The 16,901-nt window shown below is 38.4% G+C and overlaps 1 protein-coding gene across 3 annotated transcripts in view; it reads right to left on the bottom strand.

Annotated features, from left to right (window-relative positions):
• Nucleotides 1–16,901, bottom strand: part of ZMYND11 (zinc finger MYND-type containing 11) — a 106,473-nt gene that overhangs the window by 12,219 nt on the left and 77,353 nt on the right. For 2 of the 3 annotated variants that reach the window (XM_008629659.2, XM_008629660.2), the window contains 8 exons: nt 15,851–16,012; nt 6,890–6,967; nt 6,398–6,490; nt 4,840–4,927; nt 3,666–3,721; nt 2,802–2,879; nt 2,159–2,277; nt 101–308 (listed from right to left, as the gene is read on the bottom strand). In XM_008629659.2, coding sequence (XP_008627881.1) covers nt 101–308; nt 2,159–2,277; nt 2,802–2,879; nt 3,666–3,721; nt 4,840–4,927; nt 6,398–6,490; nt 6,890–6,967; nt 15,851–16,012 — 882 coding nt within the window. The remainder of the gene's footprint in view (nt 1–100; nt 309–2,158; nt 2,278–2,801; nt 2,880–3,665; nt 3,722–4,839; nt 4,928–6,397; nt 6,491–6,889; nt 6,968–15,850; nt 16,013–16,901) is intronic. The other variant, XM_017728921.1, reaches the window with a different exon arrangement.

Below are 16,901 nucleotides of genomic sequence, written 5' to 3'. Positions count from 1 at the left end.
CAGCGCACAAGGCTAATTTAATAGCACATTAATCAAAAATATATCATCTTCGTACTCTTTAATGAATGGCCCTGATTGCTAATATTGTAGCAGCACTCACTTGCTCATTGCTAGTGGAAGAGATACTCGACTCTGCCTCCTCTTCCCCTTTGTCCTCATTCTTTGATTTCCAGAATCTCCCCTCACGAAGAAAACGCTGGTGCAGTTCCAGCTCATCACAGGCCTTCTTCCATCCCATACTGCGTTTCACGTGCAGCCGGTGGATGTTAACTGTGATATCTTGAATGTTTTCAGAGGGGATCCAGGCCCTTTTGAATACACAGTATAGACAGGTTCAGAAACATTAAATAATACAGATGAAGGATCCTGACCTGAGAAACTGACTTCAAAAGCAGTTTTTCACAATGGCCAATCACTGACAATTCCTTTTTACTTTGATTTCTTTTTTTAAACTCAACACACTCGAAAAAAAATGGACTGCATACTGTTAGACATTTTTGTTATTATAAATACTTGTTAGCTGTGAGTGCTATGGCTAAAAGTCTCCCTCATTTTTGATGAGCCACAAACCTTCCCCAGTACCATCTCTTACCTGCTCTCTTGCTAAATGCCCTGAGTCAGACACAGAAACAGTTTTGATCGGAGGTTCATATGCTAATCCAATTTAGCTCTTGACCTCCTTGCTAAAACTGTCAAGGAATGTACCAACTCATCACCTGGAATAGAGACATTTTGCAGCCTGGGCCCCTGTCTATCAGGACTGAACTTTTGTGGGGACTGTCATGTTTCTTTGGACTGAATTCATGCCAGTGACTTGGTTCCAAAGTTACTTTGTCCTCTTAAATATGTTCCGAGAGTCCTCAGAGAGTAAGATGGGCAGGTCTTGACATTTTGAAAGTTATACCAAGCACCAAGCTTGAACACTGAAGATATAGGGTCAGTGCCATGCACACCTGCCTAACAGATTAAATAATCAACAAATTATATGTTTGTGAACAGATTCTTTATTCTTGCAATATAAATTTAATTTCAGTGAAGACAAAGAAACAATGCCAATTTACACCAGCCAAGAATTTGGCCTTTTGTCCAAGTCCAGCACAGCAATGGCACTCTAGTTAAACATCCTTTGCCTTTTGTATAGCACACATTTAAGAAGTTGCAAGCACCTCATCCCACAGGTGCCAGGTTACTTTATTAAGTAGTTTTAAACTGTATGAACTCAAAGCAAAAGATTACTAAAGAAATAAACTGCATTTGTAAACACATTCAAGGTAAAAACCTTTCTGTGACTGAGGCACCAGTAAAGATCCTTTGCTCACTTTATGACTATTGGAAAGTCTTGGTAGTTCATATAACATGTGAAAAGATGTTATATACTGTGAAAGTTACACTGAAAGCAATTTAAATAAACAGTCTCCTAAAACACTGTTACGGAATTGTCTAGGCCCTTTTGGGGTGCACCAAAATATACCACCTCCCAACAACCATGAATTACTTTGGAAATGTTTCCTGTCCTCACATTATAGGCACATAAATGAAACATTAAAAAAACCCCAAACAACAGTACATCCACTGTAACACTGCTACAAACCTCCCCAAATGGTGAACAACCAACTGGAGAGAGAACCAAAAGCTGATCTCTAAGAGTTAAGTTTCCAATGTAAAGAGTGATTCTCTGAAATTGCAAACTGGCTCCCAGCAGGAGGCCTGTCAATGTTCTAGCAGTGAGACACAAACATTTGTGATATATATCATGGTACTAAACCACAAAATTGCAGTGCCTCAGCTCAAATGAGAAACTGCACAAAGTCAATACTGCTGGTAGAAGGAGAACATTTCTGCCAATTTTCACCTTGGCCTGGATTATCAGGCTGCCACCCATGTGAAGCTGGGCAAGTGAAGCTGAAGTTCACTTACTGTCTTTAATTAAAATGGCATTAAGGAACATCCTTCTGGCAACTGTGGAAAGAGAATCTCTGAGCCATTTGGACACTTCACATGTGTTAGACTGAACTTTAAATTTTCTGAAACCATTATGGGAAAGCATTCAGTATTTCTAATGCTGGCAACAAGCTGAGCCAGGATTTACAACATGATAGATGAGATAAATTCTTTTAATATTGTTCGTAAAAAGCAGCACATGGAATTAATAAATTACCTTTGGTGGTGATGGCCAAAAAAGCGGACATCAACTTGATTGTCCTCTTTCTGCATGACTTTGGCTGGCCAAAACCCAAAGCCTTTCATTTTGGCCCAAACCAACTCATGATTAGGTATCTGGGAAAAAAGTTGGATTTATTAGTGGATATGAAATATTCTGCTGTAATACTATGCTAGTACCTTAAAAATATGGTTACTGTTTGTGTCTAGTGCTTTTTCCATTTTTATCTTCTTACAATACATTTCCTTGTTAGAGATATTGCTTGTATCAAAGTAAAAAAAACCCAAAACAACAAGTCTGAAAAGGGTATAACTGTCTATTGAAAACAGAGATCTTAAGCAGACTAAAAATTAACATGTCTTTTTAGCTTCATTCAGGAGCAAAATTTTAGTTCTGTAAGCTCCTTATTCTCTTGTGAAACTGTTGTAACTGGCTGATACCCAAATTTTATAACCTATATTGTTACAGCTTTGAACTTCAATCAACACTTCACTTGTGCAAAATATCCAGGCTTACAGAGTCTTAACTATGCCTTTGAAACAAGCCCCCTGAAGTGGAATATTCAGTGCATTAATGACACCAAAACTGCAGGCTTTTATACAGAAAAGCAAACAAATAAAAATCTGTGTCAGCAACATACACAAGGATAGCAGAACCAATTGTCAGGTCGCGCATTTGACAAATAGAAACAGTTCTTGCAAAGCTGCAGTTCATCCAGCTGAAAAACAAAAGAAGGTAAATAAGCAAAAAAAATCCTATTTATGTGATTTCAGTAGCATCCCTCTCCCTTTAGCAGTAAAATTTTTCAGCCCTGCTTGGTAATTTGGTGGAGTTACTTCCGTCCATGCAAACTAAAGGTGTGAAACTGAGGTGGGATGTGAGAGGCTGAAAGACAACCTGAAGAAACATTCTTCATGTTTCAGAAAACCCAGGCAGAGGGAGAAGACTAATTGACATATTAATCATCTATTATAGATGAAATGCAAAGAATAGTTCTTAAAATTCATCAAATATTTAAAGTACATTGTGAGAGAAGTAATTCAACTGTACAAAAGGAGAAAGTGTGCCAGCTCCTCAGCTGTATTTTTGGTGTCCTCTGAATGTGGAGAAATGTTTTGATGCCAATTACAGAGTTTAGTAGGAATCTCACCTCAGGTTCAATTTGTATTAGTAAGTACAATTATTTCTAGTCCAAATATGTATTACCTGATTATTTTCAAAATTAAAATTTGAATATCAGTCTTTTTAAAATTACAATCTAGTTGCAAAAAAAAAACCCCAGCAAAACCCCAACAACAACTACAACTGCAAAACCCAACCAACCAACAAAAAAAAACTGAAGAAAAAGAAAAAGGAATTCTCGATCAGCTGCTACAGAGTCAGGAAAAAATTTATAATTCAATTGCACACCTTTTTTTTTTTTGTAATATGAAGAATAATTTCTTAGATTCTGAAATGAAAATCAAGTATCTTAACTACATCTTGGTTACTTGGTAGTACTTACTTCATGGCAGGTGTCTTTGTAAAGCATCCTTGCTATATCAGCTTGTTCACTGTCCGCTATAAATTAAAAATAGATGGTATAAACAATCACAGTATGATCACAGTGCTCACAAAGATTTGCAGCTGTCATTGCTGTGACTTTCATGCTATAATTGTCGTGCTTAAGAAGACAAAACATAATTTAATCACTTGGACAGCCCTTCCATTTAAAATTTTCTAACATTCAGTTCAGTATTTGTTTTCTGTGTCATATTTATATTCAACAATACTGCTTTTACACCGAACAATACAAGCACACATCTGAGGAGGAGCAGCAGTAGGGAGACACAGTTGCTCTTAATATGGATTCAGTCTCTTTCTCTGCTTGTGTCTTACTGACACACTGCAGTTGTCCTAAAACATGGCCCTCTGCTCTCTGCTCTGAGTGATGCTTCACAGACTGTTTATCACTGAATCTCCCTTTACACCCATGTATTCCTCTCCTGCCATATTCACATCTTTCCCCACCAGCCACAGTGTGAATCTCCTGGGGCTGCAAACAGACTGGTGCCACCCTCCTCCCAGTCTCCCTGATGGGGAGGCCACGTCTGCAGGGGAGAGCCACATTCTTCCTGAAATGATGGCTCTGGAAAACAGGACCTGGCTACAGCTTCTGAGATGGTGGTGGTGTTTTTTGACTTCCAATCAGTTGCTCATTACCTTCCCAGTGCCTGTCAGCTTCTCCGATGGCTGTACCTTCACACTGCACCAGCAGCACACTTCTGGTGTGGATGTAGCTATATTTGCTGTCACAATATGGCAGATATTGCCCAAAAGTAAAAGAAATATGTCTATAGTACATTTTTCTGCTGACACAGCAGAGAAACCCTACCGTACCCTAGGACAACATATGTATATTGGCAAAAATCTGCAGTATAGACTGACTTAGGACTTTCTGAAGAAGGAACAGGATGGCAAAGGTGTAAATTCCCACTAAGAGGTTTAGCCAGGGAGGATGAAAATAGTTCTGTAGTAGGTGGGCCAGAAAAGACCCTTATGCACTTTGATTTTTAAAGGCTTTCAAATGACTTAATTCATACTTAAGACTATCTAATACCAAATTCAATCCTGAACTTGTGAGTTTCCTACAAATAAAGACGAATCAAACAAGGCAAGCAGTAAATGTAGTATTTTACCTCCATAGAAAATCACCGTGTTGTGTAGAAGAAGTTGAGCATCTGCTTTGAACTCCTCATAACTCCTGTACTTTCCTTCATTTACTTTCTACACAAAAGAAAACACAAGACTGTGAGAAAACTCTTAAAAGTGCTGTACCTGTTTATGCAGAGAAGCTTTCACAGAAATCTGCATTATGCAACACAGATCAGACACTGCCTTTCCTGCATACAAAAGGAATACTTACAACTCTTTGACATGGTTTGTTAGTACCAGAGCACTGGCTGAACTTTTTGCAATGGTTCCTTTATGCAACGCTCAGAAGTAAAATAGATTCTTTAATACTTCACCAAGTTTAAAAAAGATTTTCCTGGTTGTAACAAGCTGAATCTGGAGTAGCTTCAGCATAAGGTGTGGCCCAGAACATTTGTTCAAACTGAAGTATGTTCCCTGAGGTGAACATTTTGTACCTTAAAATATCAGCTAGTTTCAAATCAATGTTGACTGCCTTTAAACGTCCAAGATCTTCGGTTGACAGTCAGTGCTTTCTGATGCAAGCTGATTGTCCCAGTCTTCCAAACTCATAACAAATGCCTACATGGAGCCATGCAATTCATTTTCCTAGTATGGCCTTTTGTCCGATAAGGAATGCAACATTTTCAGTTGTGCTCTCTCAAGAACATCTATGACAACTGCAATCATCAAACAAAACAACATCAGCTTATAGAATGCTATCAAGGCCAAAAGACCTTCTGTGGAAGCAGCAGAAGTTGACAGAGTGAAAGGAAGACCTGACCTATTTTCAGGCCCAACCAGTGTTGCCAGCACTTCTAGACAGGCAGCAGTGCTGGTGTCCAAAACTGTCAGTGAAGCTATTGTTTATGCATGCATTTTAATAATAAAACAAAGGCTCTTCACATCTGTGGTTGTAAAGGGCAAGATATACCACAGCACTGCATAGCAATCCAGTTGCAGGAATGAGTAAAGATGAGTATGCTGTTCATTATGGTCATGTGCAGTTGATTTATATGAGTCATGATCAGACCTTTGGTTCAGAAAAAAGGGACAAAATATTTATTAGTACTTTATTTTTGGAACAATTAATGCAAAACAAATGTTTTGGGTGAGTCTGGTTTTTCATGATGAACAAAATGATTGGTTCTTTATGAATCATTTGGATGTTTATAAAGCTGACACCTACACAAGGGCATAATGACTGAAATTGGAATATGGTCAAGAACATTGGGCCAGAGATGCAAACATAGGCACTTGAGTCTCGTTGATTTAGTTAAACAGTACTTTCTCTAAGATTTTAGCTACCTGCAGCTCCTAGTAAAACTTTAGCACAAAAAAGAATTGAGGATATTCTGTGTCTGAAAACTAGGCACCACTCAAAATGGTTTTACTTGGTAACATATTTATGAGGAAAAGTTTGAAATGTTAAGCTTCCATATCCAATGCTGGATACAATACTGAAATACTCATCATAAAGAGAATTAAATAGGATTAGGACTTTTTAGACCTTCACTGTTAAAAGACACAAAACCAGTGTGTAATTTAGAAAGCAAGTCACTCTACCTCCTGTATAGTAGGAACATCAACAGCTGAGTGCACCAGCCTTCGATACATTGGGTGTTTGTTGTCCTTCCCTTTCTTGTTTAGATCTATAGCCTGAAAGGACCACGAGACAGTGTTTATTATTGCATTAAGAATCTGCTTAAAACACATAAAAGAAGATTAGAAAATGCAATAGTTTGGAATATTTCAGGTGGGGACTACATAAGGGCAAACTGGGGATCACAACCCATGAGATTACGTGTGTCTCAAACCTGAAAAATGTCCATGTCAGAGGAACCACAGGCCCATGGCATAAACCTGCTCCTGTCAGGGCGATACTGATCCGAGCCATGGCGCCTGATAAGTGTATGTGGAAACACACACTGCTTGTGACACAAGAAATAAAACCCACCCTCTTGCAGCCCTCCTCCCTGCACAGTCACACTTGAACAACCACAATGACCCTCCACAGTGCAGCACAACACTGAATAAACCTCCCTGTCTCACACTCACCCGCTCCTTCATACGAGACACTATGAATCGCAGGTATGTGCTCATCTCTTGTTTACTTGTGTTTTTCTTCTTGATACTCTGCCAAAGAAAAACAGGATCATATTATTATTTTAAACTTGACTTCAAAATCCAGCCAATAAACATTTTCTCTGCATTAACACTTAATTTGAAAAGGTAACTTTGAATCACATAAAACACTATTTCTTAGGGAAAATCTTTTCTGGGAAATTAGTAACACTAACACGCCACAACAACTATATGTGTTGCTTTGAATTATGTCTGGGCTGAGAACTTCAGCTACAGAAAAATCACAAGTTTTATTTCCACTTGTATCCATAATAATTTGTCAAAACCTCTCATAAAAAAAGTGCCTAATTAGAATAAAGCAATGAAGAAAGGCATTTTAGGGAGCAGCTTAAAATTTATTTAATGGTCTTTTCATTAGCAAGCCATTAATAATTTTAGTAAAATAAAAAACAATTTTTAAAATAATATCCTGTACCATCTAAAAATTATGTGCTTACTAAGCAAAATGACACCATCTGGGAGGAAGTCTAATTGGCTCTAGCCAGTAGAAACTCAGAGCACTTTTTACTGCTCAAGAAACATAGCAGTTTGGGATTTTTGTGGTTCTTCCTTAATAAAATTTAATCTGGATTCTGGAACACAGATGACTACTTTTTAGCAGTTCAAGATCCAGAGTTTTTGCCTCTCATCTTAGACTAGTATAGAGACTTAACCCCACCCTTCAAAGTATAATCAGGCTAGTGAGAAGCCCTGCATACAGAAAACGTGCTGCTAGAGAGAAGGTGTCTCTCTGCAAATGCCCAATGTGCTCTTACAAAGCAGCCTTTCTAATTCCAGCTCACAGCAGCTGTGCACAGTTCTGCATGGCCTTACAACAGCTGGCTGAAGAGTGCTACCTCCTCCCTGCTTTTACCTACAGTAGCTTTCCAAAACAAAATCATGGTGAAACAACAGCATGGGTTCCAGGTTTATTATCCTGAAGTGTTTCTAATTGCCCACATCTCTTGCAAGACATTCACTCCTCCTCCCACCTCCTTGTGCACTGACTGCCAAGCTGAGTCTCCCCTTCTCATGCCCCATTTCACCACTTGTGTGCAACCTGTGTGGACCAAACTGGCTGTTACATCCTCAAAATCTCATGGTCTTTAGCAAGGTCCACATAATTGTGCAGATGATGGTTGCTTAGCAAACACAAGAAAAAAACGAATGCATGTTCCAGTAGGTAACTCAAAGAAGTATGAGCCTTAAAAATTATCAGTCACTAGAAGTGTGCTATTTTTAATTGAATTAATTGTATGTGACTCTGGACATAGGGAGCACACAGAGTACAGAGCAACTGCTTTTACAAATTTACTTGGCAAGGGTAAAATTACACATCAGTGCAAAAAAAGCTGATAGGATTTGATTGTGTCTCCCCTGTTTATATTCCTCCTGCAAGACACTGAGGAGACTGAAAATCACAGGCTGTTCCCCTGTGCTAAAGCAAACTTGCAACCTGTACATCTCAGGATTGTACTTACTACCTCTTTCTTAAAACAAAACTGCACACAGCACTACCTGCAAAGCTGCTCATTTGATTGCTTAACAGCAATTAGAATCATTACAAACTGCGCTGAAATACCAGTTCAGTCATGAACCTACTCAGATTCTGCACTGTGCATAACAACACTATAGCTTTCTCCTGACTAGGAAAAACTCTGTTGTGGAAAGGGCCAGCCCCAGGTATTTCTAATACCTACAGTTCCTTTAAGCATTATTTTCGTAATATTAATGGTTGCCTGATCTTCCTTCCAAACTCTGGACTGACAGAGAATTTTATCTTGCACTATATATCTGAATCACCTTCTGTATATTCATGTTTCACTCTGACTGCCGTGAGAAAGTGCATTCTGCTGGAATTCAAATCACCTGTTCAGTTTCTCATAAACCAACATTGCTACTGCAAATGAAAACCCAAATGTGCATTAAATTATCTGCATTATGAAACGCTGCTGTCATTTTGTCATTTCAGGCACCGGAGTGCTGCGTGCTTGCTAATGACACAGCATTTTAAAAGACTGAAACTTATAAGGACACAATAAAACTCACTTGCACTGACTAGTCCTACACCTCTTTTTCTGACATGGCTCTGAATTTATCATCCTTTGAAAGTATTTCAGAATTCATGTGAACCATTTTTCATGCCCTGCTGGGCAAGACAGTTTGAAAGAGACTGTTGAGATAGATGGTTTACAGTCTTATCCTTCAGATCATAAGAAAAGATAGATAGCTAGCTTTGTATAGTTATTGATGTCAGCAATTAATATCATCTTAAGCACCAATGAAAATGATATAATTAACTTGCCAATTCTGGCAAACTTTGATTTTTTCACTTTTCTTTCAAATCCCTACACTGATTTATTTTAAGAAAAACTTGATCTCCATGTTCCTCTACTAAATTTTGAAAGGTAATAAATTTGGAGAATTGGAGCCTATGAGCCAGCAAAATGTCTTTTTATGGCACGGTTGCTCACCCTTTGTAGAAAGCAAGTTACATTTCAACCACTTCATTCACTTTTCAGCAATAATTAGCCATTTAGGAGGTAGCAATCACATTCTTCGGAAGTTATACTGCAAAATGTGTAATTTTTTAATAAAAAAACCCCTTCTTTGTATTTTGAAGACTTGTAGTGTTCTCAGACAAGTCAACCTAGAGCCACTTAAAGCAAGAAAATAGATAATACTAGCTGGGGACTATGACTTGCATAAAATCTATTTATATTGCTCTGACACAAGATAATATACCCACTTTCAAGTCCCTTTTTTGGCAGAGCACTATAGAAGCAAATATAAATGAAAATTAAGTTTTCATTTTTCTAATTTCCTACTTTCAGGAAACAAAAACAATGATAGTGGCAAGATCCACTATCTTTTCCCTGTCAGATCTACTAAGATACTCAACTGCAAACCTTGTTCAAGTTCAAGTTTCTTTCAAGGAGACTGCTGAGATTCAATCCAGTCCCCAAAATATCAGGATCCTTATACTTGTAGATAGCCTATTTGTGGGACAAATTATCTTAATATAGGACTGTACTAGGTCTGGCTGGGATGAAAGGAATTGTCTTCACAGCAGCTTGTATGGTGGTGTGGTTTAGATTTGTGCCCAAAACAGTGTTGATAACACATGGATGTTTTAGCTCTTGCTGAACAGTGTTTGCACAATGCAAAGGCCTTGGCAGTTTCTCACTCTGCCCCCACAGTGAATAGATTGGGGAGTACACAAGAGGTTGGGAGAAGACACAACAAGGCAGATGACCTGACTAACCAAAGAGATACTCCATGGCATATAACGTCATGCCCAACAATAGAAAGGAAGAGGAGGGCCTAGGGGGAATTTAACCATCTTTAGGTCAGGAACTGTCTGGGCATCGATCAGTCCATGGAGTGTGGGCAGTGATTGCCTTTGCACCACTTTTGTTTTGTTTTCTTTTTCAGCTGGGTGTTGAGGAGACATGAGAGAGCAGCCGTGTGGTGCTCAGCTGCCTGCTCAGCTTAACCTGCAACATGGACAACTCCTCTCATTGCTTTAGAGAAATCTGCAAACCTTCTGCTCTGAATCAAGGTAAAGTGAAAGGCTTGGTCAGGCCCAGTGTTTACACAGGGGATGTAGGAGTGAAGTAATAACCTTCACAATAGCAATCCTCATATAGAAGATTAATGAGATTTGGTAGGTGAAAGGCCAAGGCTGCAGCCCAACTCTCTTCTTGTGGGTGCAGGAAATACCTTGTATTTGCCTTATTCTCTGCAGCACATCTGTTTCTTCTGGTACCTGAAGGTTACATTGCTCTTTATATTCAATATTCCAGATTAATTATACTGCCTAACTCATAAAGAGGGTAGCAATATATTGCACAGCACAGGTGTGACTTATTTAGCAATTCTGACATGCTTATAGTGCAGAAATTCACTGCAAGACTTTACAAACCACATGAGGGTAGAGCAGCCAGGGGCACTTCCAAGAAACACTCCATCCTTCAGTAGCACCAGGGATGATGGAAGTGACAAACCTCAGCACTCTGAGTTAGCATGGAGTTCTCAACTCCCAGGGTGGCAGTGGCCACTGTGCTGCAGTTGCTGCAATCTTTCATTTGAAGAGAAAAAATAGGAAATCTCTAAGAAATGCAAGGTGTCAGTGCCAGCATTCTGTCTAGCTGTAACAATTTAAATTACATTTGCTCCCTTTAAAGAGGTTTCCATTTCCCTATAATCTCCCATTAATGAATATTTGTCCCTTCCTCCCTCACCTGTCCTGTGTATACACACATCAAAGAGCTGCATCTCAGTTCAGTGATGGATTATGTGAAGGCTGCTCAATGACAGATACATGTTTCTAAGGCATCCATTGCATTTTCAGAAGCAATTCAGGTTTCAAGGGGTCTATTTGCAGAGGGGAACTATGAGCATGAGTCTAACATACACTCACCACTGCCCTGTAGAAACTTCTTGCTTTACACACTAGCCCTTGGACTCTTCCAGGGCTTAAATTGCCAGAGGAATTTGGTGCTACATATGGAAAGCTTTACCGCTCTGCCGCCCTCTCAAACTTCCAACCCTCAGGTCCTCATGTTTCCGGTACTATTAAGAAAGGTATGCAGGCACATGGAATGGGTCTCAGAGCAATCAATGCACTATGTGCCCTAAGTATCACACAGAAAAGCTTCTGCATGAGCAAAATATGCCCTAAGACTTGCCTCTTTCATGGTCAAATGCAGTAAAACTAGACTTTTAAAGCATCAGGTGCTTTTGGAAATGTTACAGCTGAATCCACAAATTGATTTCTACTTGTATGGTGCATTAAGCACTTTCTGAATATGAAGTATCATATGAATTAAATATGCTTTTATGTGCACAAAGAAGGTGGCAGGAGGCTCTAAGTGGAGGTTTCCCAGTTTCCTCACTGCTGTGGACAAATTCCTTTATACTTCATTCAGTATGTCCTATGTAGCACCCTGTTCTGTCAGCTCCCTGATTTACTCCAGGGTGCATGGGAGGGACCTGCTGAGAACTAAAACCTCCTCAGGTGTGGGCTCTGTGCACTGAGCCATGTGCTGCTAAAACTGGTCCTGCACTAGGACTTTCCTTTACCATCAATCCATGATTATTATTTGTGTGACCCCACCAAATCCTGTTTCAAGAATGTGTTTCCCCATACAGGTCTCTAACAAACTCCTACCATAATACCATAAAATAAGTCAATAAATTAGTATTATTTCCTCCTTCCTTGTATTTTGCATTAACCACCTTGACTGACAGCTGGTACCTAAACCCCCCCTAATCTGAGCACTTGAGCAACTTCACTTAAGTAACCTCCATCTTTCTGTGCTTCTAACTTTCTACTGCTTGTCATTCTCACTTGTCAAATTTTGTCTGAAGTCGATTGTGAACTGCATAATGGTTTATTTTTATGTAGTCTAGGAAATGCTCAGTACAGTACCAGAACTCAGAAACAGCCTATTTATAGAATACTTATCAGCACAGTACTTAATATCTTAAACTCTACAGATTACTTTAGTCTCCTATGTATAAACCCCAGGAATATTGAAACACCCACTACGATAGGTAAATTGGATATAAGTCCTAGCAAAGAACATGCATGGAAGACCAATCTGATCACATGATTGTACAAAAATTTAGGAGTCAAGTGAAAACACATGAATAATTCTTTCCTTCTGTTTCATGAATCAAAATCTATTTCTCTAGGACAAACGATATATCAAAATGCTGAATTTTGCCTTCCTATACTTTTTTTTAAATTTGGATTTTTAGAGAAGAAATAATAATAGTTACACCAACATGTGATCAGTATTCTCCTATTCATAATTTTGTATATATCTATTCCCCCTCCAAAAAGTTAGTATTTTGGCAGTACCTTTTGTAGTCTTTAGGTACTAAATTAACAGCTGAAGAAAATTAATTCCCTTGTTTTATCTTATTGAAGAGCAGCAATAAATGTACAAGTCTCCTTCTCCTTCAGAAACTGAGCTGACTAACCCTGTCTTGAATGGACTATTCCAATAGTGAAAAATGTGATCTCTAAGCTCATTCAATATTACGTTTTTTTCTTGTGACCTGCCTACCAGGAATTTTGCCGATAATGCCAATTTATTTCACTTAAGACAGTGATTAGTCAAAAGTCAGGGAAAAATTTCAGTCAGTGCAATGTGGTTTGAATTGAACTTTGTTTGACTTTTGACTCCTGCTGAGAGTTATATAGAGTAGAAATATATTCAGAGTGGTACCGTCAAGTTAAAAAAAGAAACAAATGAGGAACTGGACATTGTTGTTTATGGATGCAGTGGAGAAAAACCATGAGCAGGCAAACAGAGTTGAGAACAAGGTATGAAAGCGCTTGTTATAAATTATATGGGAGGAAAAATATTTTTTAGTTATGAACAAATCCTTAGCAATGGCTTTTATAAGATAGTTCTGAGTAGTCAAGTGTGCAAGATAAAGCTGCACAGGTTGATCAAACTAATACAATGAGAAATTGTGAAATGAAAAATCCAAAGGCTTGCTGACCTTGGCAGCATTATAGAAGCAATCTTTACATAAGAATGAAGTGTTCTTAGATTATTTCTCCCAATATATTATGTTTTAAACACACTTTTACTTCACTTTTGTAGAGCTTTGAAATCTCCAAGTGAAAAGTGCTATGTCCAGTTATGAGAATTAAATATGAAAATATATGTATCTCTTTGTCCCAGCTATCACTTTTCTTGAAGGTACATATTTACGGCTGATAATGCAACGTAAATCCCCCATTGCCCTTATGCAACTTGGTTAAGCTCTGTTACGCCCTCTGGACATCAGCCAGGGCTCTCTCCACATTATTAGTTTTTTGAATATAGGCCACTTTCTTGCCTTTAAAATGAAATTAGATCAGTCATTTCCTAGGAGGGTGGGGAGAAAGTAGCAGAATACTGAAGGATGAATACTGACGCAAGGATGCTGACTCCCACACTTACAGGGACTGTGCAAGCCTCCTTAGTCCAAGTTTGCAGAATTAGGGCTTGAAGGGATTTGAATTAACAACAACAAAAAGAGGAGCTGCTGGCACAGAGGGAGGAAGGATGCCATGGCATTCACAATGGCAATATTCACAAAAATAGGTTGATCTTCACCTAAGCAAGGTGAACTTTGGCACTAAGCAAGCCAAAGGCAGGAAGTATTTAAGAGCCCCCAAAACCTTTCCTTATATTCGTATAACGAAAAAGGAACCAATACGCAGAAAAATAGGCAGAGAGCACATGGCTCAATTTTCACAGGACTTTTTTTTAAGGTAAACATTTATTTAATATCTTTGCCATAAAGGACATCAAGGCTTCAGGATAAAAGTCAAACTGTTCTCCAAGCTGACGTATCGGAGCATATTTCAAGCAATGATTCAGCATTTTCACTCTGAGGACATCCATGTTACAAGATGTTATAAAACCACCTCATACACAAGGTGGCATAAACCATCTACATTCTCTACTCTCACCAGGCATCATCTAAAATTCCCAGCAAACTAGAGTGGAGACTAGATGCAGTTTACCTAATTTTAACTATTTATAGGAATTATTAATATTTATAATAACACCCAACAATTATTAGAGATTTATTTAAAAATCTGAAAGCAATTCATTTATATATGGTCATACTTTGTCGTTAACAGAGGGAATATTGACTAGCTAAATTAAATGCTAGCAATTCAATATGGAGAGATGCAGTATTTGTCTTTATTCTTAACAGTTTATTCCCTGCCACTACTTCTTTTTCATTACTTTCAACTTCCTTGAGGCAGGCTTGATTTTCTTGCTATTTCCCTAAACCCTGAGAGCTCCCAGTCTGAGGCAACAGGTTTTTTAGAATTCGTTCTAAGGTAACAGCAATCAAAAAGTGCTGCTTTGAAACAAAGCAATCCACGTGTTTTCAACAACTGCTTCTCCATCCAACGAAGTGCCTGAAACCTCACATTTCCTGCAGCACAGATAATCTTAAAATCAGTCTGCTGCTCTACAGCTAAATCCAAGCTTTTGCAAAGGAATTGCCTCTCCCTCCAGCAATCCTAGGCAGAGTGGAACTGGCAGTTTTATGCCTTTCTGTACCAACAGTTTTATCTGAAACGTTCATATGCATTATTCCTTCCACAGGAAGGGAGCCTAGCTCTGTAGGAAGCCTAGTGAAGTGCTCCATTTGGGGAGGTGATACAGAGATGAAAACAGCAATAGGTATTTGGCTGATTCAAGGCTAGGTACCATCCTGACTAGAATGTTTAGTCTTCTAATGACACATAGACAACATATCTGCCCATTCTTGGAAAGTATATAAAATATACTTTTTGCTGTCTCCCTACCATACTCATAAGAATAGCATTTTTAAAGAAAAAGCAACATAGATATGGACGCCCTGAGTGAAATCCAGATTGCCCTTTTTGCACCAACAGAATCCACATCAGTAAATGAAAAGCAGGATTTAACTCCATATTTTTGATACTGCCTTCATCAGTAACATGATTGTGGCTTTATAACGTAAAATATCATTCCAATAAAATATTAAGAATGCAAGTCATCAAAATACAAAAATGATTCATTACAATGACGTTAAGTAAAAACAGTAGCATTTTATACAGCAATTTGTTTACTCTTGTCGAAAGTTCCCACACTTTACTGCACTTAGGTGCACACACTCTGACACAGGGTACTGTGCAAGTAAAACTTGTTGGAGTCTTCAAAAATAGCCATCTGCTACAGGCACCACATTTTGGTACCTCTGCATAGATGCTCTAGGTATGTACCATCATTTCAATATTCAGTTCTTTACCCATTAACCTGGCCAGACCATCTGGACACCTTAATGAATCTATTAATGAATATCAATCCTCTAATCAGCACATGAAATCTCATAGGTACTCACCCTGCAAACTGGGCACTGCCAGTGACTACTGCTGTCTCTAAGCCTGAACTCATCAGACAAACACTTGGAATGATACACACGAAAACACAGGTCACATATCAACACCTCTCCAGGCAAATGGCATTCAAAACAATACCAGTCATGATTTTCTGTTTCCCAGTCCTACAAAAAATACAAAATATTTTGGTATGACATTCTGTCAAAATCTGCAGGAACTAAGAACAAAATTGATATGTCTTGAAATCCAGCAGCAATTAGACATTATAAACATTTTAAGTGGTGTATAATGTTTAAAAAACAGGGGAAAACCTACGTGCTTAAAGATCTTCATCAATTTAATACACACTAATGCCAATAAAATATGAATGCCAAGTTTTAGTTTTTTCAAGTGTCTGATTAGTTACAATTTCAAATATGAGCTCTGTCCACAATGAAAAGTGGGTTTGTTTTCTACCTTTGTGTAAAACATTTGTTGACCTCTCTGTATTAGACTGCAAACAAAAGTTTGTGCACCTCAACAGACCATACCTATTTTCTTGGACTATTTCCCTTAGTTTGATTGTTACAGTATATTTTCAACTGTAATTTTCTGAAGGGCGGTCCCTTCCAGTCTCTACTGTCTTAAAACTGACAACTTTTCAGCATTGAAGTGTTGAGTTACAAGAAATAAATGAAATCATGAACCAATTACTGCAAGAAATATTTCTGCTAAGCAATCCCAATGCAATTCAAAAAATATAAAATGTTTCACTTGCCGTGCTCAAATAGCACCAGGCTCATTCCTGAAACATTCTACAGAAGACAAAGGATATGGTTCTGTGATGCACAGATGTCTTTAATATACTCTTCCTTGAAAATTCACCCCCAACGGCCAAATTCTGACCTTTGAAACATGTGCACAAGCTTTGCTGAAATAAATGAGAGCAGCATGCATATAATTTGGAAGCAGAATTTTGCTCTAGGAATCTATAGTTCTAAAACCAAGCAGAATTGCCAGTGGCCACTGTTAAATGTTTATGTTTGTTATCTGAAATGCCACAGTTTTCCCTAC

The sequence above is a fragment of the Corvus brachyrhynchos genome, unplaced genomic scaffold (genome assembly GCF_000691975.1).
Source record: "Corvus brachyrhynchos isolate BGI_N302 unplaced genomic scaffold, ASM69197v1 scaffold52, whole genome shotgun sequence".
In the NCBI taxonomy this organism is placed as follows: domain Eukaryota; kingdom Metazoa; phylum Chordata; class Aves; order Passeriformes; family Corvidae; genus Corvus; species Corvus brachyrhynchos.
Note: the sequence above shows the minus strand (reverse complement) of the source record. Positions and strands in the feature narration are given on the sequence as shown.